Below are 5,668 nucleotides of genomic sequence, written 5' to 3' on the forward strand. Positions count from 1 at the left end.
ATGCTGCTTACGCTTAGTGCTGCTTTCGCACTTTTTTTTTGCCTCTTCTTTTTTTTGCCTCTTCTTTTGTTTGCCTCTCATGTGAAACTTGTGTTACTTACAGTGATATTACTTGTTATTTACAGTGACCAGCCACATTTATCTAGGCTTATCGCATCATTTGAAGAGAATAATGATACCATAGAGGAAATATATCATACAGGTTCTGTACTGTACACAATAAGATACCAAGATGATTAAAACATTTAAAATACAATACGAAGATAGAATAATAATACAAAAGTAACAAAGTAGTTAATAGTAGGCCTACTTTATTTCCAAACACCGGATTACATAGGGATATAAATGAGTGAAGTACTTAACGATATTAACAATTGTTTTAATGATCTAATTTAATAATGTATGTACACGTGTATGTATTTATTTATAATTTATACATTTTAGTATATCTTGGTTTAGAATGGCTGCTAATCAACATTTAAGGTAACTCTTTGTTCAGAGGGGTCTACTGTACAGTAGCATAGATGTCAGAGGTTGGGTTGATGGTCTCGTAGACAGACATGGTGAGACAGGGGGTCCCTGTTGATTGGTCTACACCTCTTGTTGCTTCATTAGTATGAGTCTAGATTAGAAAATAGAAGGAAGATGGAGTATATCATAGACAAATACAACTCTCACAACTGTTTTGTGAACATCTGCTGAGATATTATGTATTTTTGCACCTTTTTAATGTTGTTCATTATGCTATTACATGTAATATGGTAGTTGGTAATGAAACTTTGCTCTGTGAGTGACATGCTATTCTGTCACCACTAGAGATCTGCTGCTGTTAGGACACAGTATGGACTTCAACAGAATGGAGGATTTCCTCCCCTACATATTCAGACAAGCAGACGGAAGGACGGACGACTGGACGGACGGACACTCAGACAGACAGATTTATCATATCTATACAACAGACCCATAGACCCAGAGAGAGACAGACAGACAGACAGACAGACAGACAGACAGACAGACAGACAGACAGACAGACAGACAGACAAAGCCTATGCCTGTATGAAATGTGCTAAATACATTATATTTGATTTGACTCTATGTGCTCCAACAGCAAGCCATTTAGAGGGCACAACCTGTGTGATGTCACTGTCACACTTAAAACTGTGCAATTCTTAACTGACACCCATCAGAAAATGACTGGTTTAGGACAGTCTGAGTTGGATTTAACCTTCATTTAATCTGGAAGTCACCTTGAGATGAACCATGTCAACCATTTTAAAGAGACATTTTAGAGAGTGCACCAAGCACAAACATGTTTCAGACAAAACAGCATAACAACAATGTAGAGTGAAAACAACACAATAGCACACAAGTTACACCAGAGCAAAGAACAATGAAGAATCATAGGAAAACTGTCATAATATTCACCTCTCCATCATCTTCAGTGTGGTTCCTGGTACTGAGGACGGACACTGGAAAATATGGAAAACATGTGTTCATCTAACTGGTAATGTAAATGTAATTTTGAAGAAGATATTAGGCTTCTGGGCTACTGTGTGTGTGTGTGTGTGTGTGTGTGTGTGTGTGTGTGTGTGTGTGTGTGTGTGTGTGTGTGTGTGTGTGTGTGTGTGTGTGTGTGTGTGTCACACCTTGTGGTTTTCTGGGTCTCTTTACGTAGAATATCAGCAGGCCCACCACTGTCACTGCTAACATGACAGTTAGACCAACAAGCAAACCTAGAGGTGTATAAGTGAGATACATTAGCATTTTCTGGTGGACAAAATAGCAACACGACATAAAAAAAGCATGACATACTAAATTATAAAACAGACAAACCAACATAAATCCCTCTTCCGTAAGCTTTGAATCACTTTATGACTGAAGTAATAACAGTGGTGGAAAAAAGTACTGAAATGTTTTACTTAAGTAAAAGTATCAATACTGCAATATAGAAATACTCGTTGTTATAATTAGTAAAAGTCAGAAATTCAAAATATACTTGAGTAAAATTACAAAAGTATTGGCATCAAAATGTACTTAGTCATTATGCACAATATCCCATTTCAAGTTTTCAAATGTATAAAAATATTTTGAAAATAGCAGATCTACAAGCTCACAATGTGTCATATCTTTGCATTTTGATCCGAGATGTAGTGGAGTAGAAGTAACAGTGGAAAATACTCAAGTAAAGTACAAATACCTCAAAATTGTACTTAAGTAAATGTACTTAGTTACTTTCCACCACTGAGTAATAAATAAGAACAATCATCAGGTGATACCACAGTATGAAATGCCGTCTTAAACAGACAGTTTCCACAGCCAGGCCATCATAAAGCTGAACCCTGCTGCACATCTGTACATATTCACCATATATCTACCTCCTACTTTATTTATGTAAAGCAGCTCTGAAAGCAAAGCAACAAAGTGCTTCGCAAACAACAAAACAATAATAAACTATATTTCTTTTACTATATCTATATATTTCCATTGCAGGACACAATGCACATAAAGGATTTAAGTTAACAGACGGCATACCAGTTCCTAAAGACGAGGTGGAAGAGGAGGTTGTTGTGTATATGATGGAGATCGTTGTAGAAGCATCAGGATGTTGAAGCGTAGAGGTGGTGATGGTCATCTTAGTAGTTGCAATGGGAGTGGTCTTCTTAGTAGTTGTAATGGGAGCTGGAAGCATGTTTGAATAACAAAGGAATATATTTAATCATGTGCTTATGTTTATGTATTTCTCATTTTAGTTTTAGCCAATAAAGTAGAAAAGTTCAGTACATTTTAGTTTCAATAATGTAGTCCTTTCCTTTCAAGGTATACAAATAAAATACAGAGCTCAGGCAGTTGTTTAACTTACAATGTGTACAGTTCATCGTTGAAGCACATTAGTTACACACTCACCATCTTTAACATTAAGGCGCACTTGTATAAATGCATCTTTGAAAAGTCTTACATGGAGTCCACATGCGTATGTTCCAGAATCTGACTTCTTGAGTTTAGTGATGGATACAAATGCAAATTTTCCAGAGTTTCTCAAAGTTATTCTTCCGCTTGTTTTAGTTTCTCCAGGTTTAGCCTTGACAATGATGTCTTCATCTGCGTTGCATGGGTTTTTACAGAAGTACTTTGTATCAGTGGAGGCAAAGACGGCATCCCAGTTTGAGCATGCGAAAGAAACATTAGCCCCAACATGGCCGGTTACGCTGAGAGGTGTTGTCTCCACAATACTCAACACTACAGTACAAGAGATAAACAAGAAAACAGCTCATCAGTATGACTCACAAAATGTTAATTCAGAAAATGATGTTAGGACTATATTATTTTGTACAGAGGACAGACAACAGTGGACAGACAAAAGATGAGACAGAGGCATTGAGAGCATCATATAGACTCAGAAACAGAGACAACCACACACACAGAGACCGATTAAAACAAACAGAGGTCACTCACCAGAAAGCAAACAATAAATGTAGATATTTCTCATGATGACAATGAGCTGCATATGACTTGTCAAGTTCTGGCCAGAGAGGATTTGTGACTTCCTCATGCTTCAACCAGAGGTTTTGTTATTTTTTATGATAATCAACCAGACATTAACTCCACCCTCTTCCTCTTCCTCTGATCTCTAGCACGCACGCACGCAGGGACGCACACTAAGCTTCACTTATATTTTGTTTCATACTGTAACTCTAAGATTCACACACTCTATACACTCAGACTCTAGGAAGAACACATTTTGAAGCCGTAGAAAGTTTCACTTGGCTTTGAATAGAACAAGGCCTACTTTTAAAAAGTGACAATGCTGGTTTTTCTCACTAACTGATAGCTTTGTATCGTTAGTTAGTCTATTAATTACTGGATATGTTTCTATGTGTTATCTTTAGAACACATTGAATGATGAACTTCAGATACCTTCAGTGTTACTCAATAGGCTGTAACCTGTCTGACTTTGTTCTGCAAAATGGAACTTGTACCAACTGTCTGACACTTCAAAACCACAATAACCGGTCATGTGTGTGTGGCTCTGACGGAAATGCCATTTCATCAGACTGTTAAGATGCAACAACTGTATCAAACATAACACTGGTGTATAAGAGAATCGTTCCCAAAACGTTTCTACGTATGTAAGCTGATATTGACAACCATACAGTATGACTCTTGTAGGTATACAACTGCGCTCCTACCCTGGTGCCAGTGTTGATTTCGTCGACTAAAACTATGACGAAAAATATTCGTCGACTACCTTTTTTCACTGACAAAAACGAAATAAAAACTAAGCTATGATGACTAAAACCAAGACTTACCGACAATTTCGTCAACAAATAAGAACAAGACAATATGAACAAGACAAAATGTTAGTGGGGGACTAGTGGAGCAGAGATCCAGTAGAAATAAAAGACAAGTCATTTTATGTTTGGTTGCACTCGGGTGTTGCACTCTGAAAATAGCAGATCTACAAGCTTGTTGATCGGCTATTTTCAGCGTGCAACCAAGTGTAAAATCAGCCATTACGACGCCATCAAGGCACCGCCAAAATACATTTTAGACGACTAAATCAACTGTAGATTTAGTCGACTAAAATGTTATGATATTTAGTTGACTAAAACTAAACAAAAACTAAAACATTTCAGATGACTAAAATATGACTAAAACTAAATTAAATGTTATTCAAAAGACTGTGACTAAATCAAAATGTTGTCAAAATCAACACTGCCTGGTGCATTATCCTAGATGTGTATACTGTACAGTACATTCTGGTAAAGAAAGAAAATGTCATAGTCAGACAAAAATCTGTTTGCTGTGTTTAATTATTCATGCTACAAAACATTTTCAGCCATCCGGCCTTCATCAGTATCTACGAGACAGTGTCTACGTTGGTGTTCCCTTTCCCATTTAGGCCTGTTACACCTACATGTTATACCTTTCATTCAGGGAAGGCCTCTGTGTCATTTTAGCTGTTGCTACTGTATATATAGAGCAACATACATTTTTTATTTTCAGAAAACTTAGGTTAGGATTTAGGAGGCGTTTTTAGAATCAGCCTCAGGTCTAAATTGGCTATTTGATAGACACTATGCAACACTTTTTGAGTCATTATATAGACTATACCAGACATGCAGTGATATTATCCTTTATTCAAAATTCTTACAGTATGTCTTTGTTGCCTGTTTCTCTCTGTAGGCTAATACATAGTCAGACATACATTCTAACACAGTGCTACAGTATCTATGACAACCTCCCTCACAGGAACAGGAAACTGCTTGGTTAGTGCTGCTTACTCGCTTCTTTTTTTCCCCCTCTCATGTTAAATTGTTATTTACAATGACCCAGCACCTTTATCTAGGCTTATCGCATCATGTGTACAGAATAGTGATGCTTTAGAGGAAATATATCATACAGGTTCTGTAACCTACTGTACAGAATAAGTTACCAAGATGATTAAAACATTTAAAACACAATACGAAGATAGAATAATAATACAAAAGCAACAAAGTAGTTAATAGTAGGCCTACTTAATTTCCAAACGCTGTATTAGGGATATAAACGGGTGAAGTACTTAACAATATTAACAATTATTGTAATTATCTAATTTAATAATATACATACAGCTGTATGTATTTATTGTCTCCTCCAGGCCGAAAGGCATGGCGAGAGAGTATATTTG

General features: G+C 36.6%; 1 protein-coding gene across 1 annotated transcript; it reads right to left on the reverse strand.

Moving 5' to 3' along the window:
* Positions 1-338: 338 nt before the first annotated feature.
* LOC311036482 (uncharacterized protein) lies at positions 339-2,651 on the reverse strand. Its single transcript, XM_084045193.1, has 4 exons — positions 2,533-2,651; positions 1,647-1,733; positions 1,426-1,469; positions 339-622 (listed from the first exon to the last, which is right to left on the reverse strand). The coding sequence occupies exons 1-4, from the start codon at positions 2,630-2,632 to the stop codon at positions 506-508; spliced, it is 348 nt and encodes a 115-aa protein (XP_083901319.1). The 5' UTR covers positions 2,633-2,651; the 3' UTR covers positions 339-505.
* Positions 2,652-5,668: the final 3,017 nt, after the last annotated feature.

This window comes from Gymnoscopelus microlampas (assembly GCF_963454915.1).
Source record: "Gymnoscopelus microlampas genome assembly, chromosome: 20".
Classification (NCBI taxonomy): Eukaryota; Metazoa; Chordata; class Actinopteri; order Myctophiformes; family Myctophidae; genus Gymnoscopelus; species Gymnoscopelus microlampas.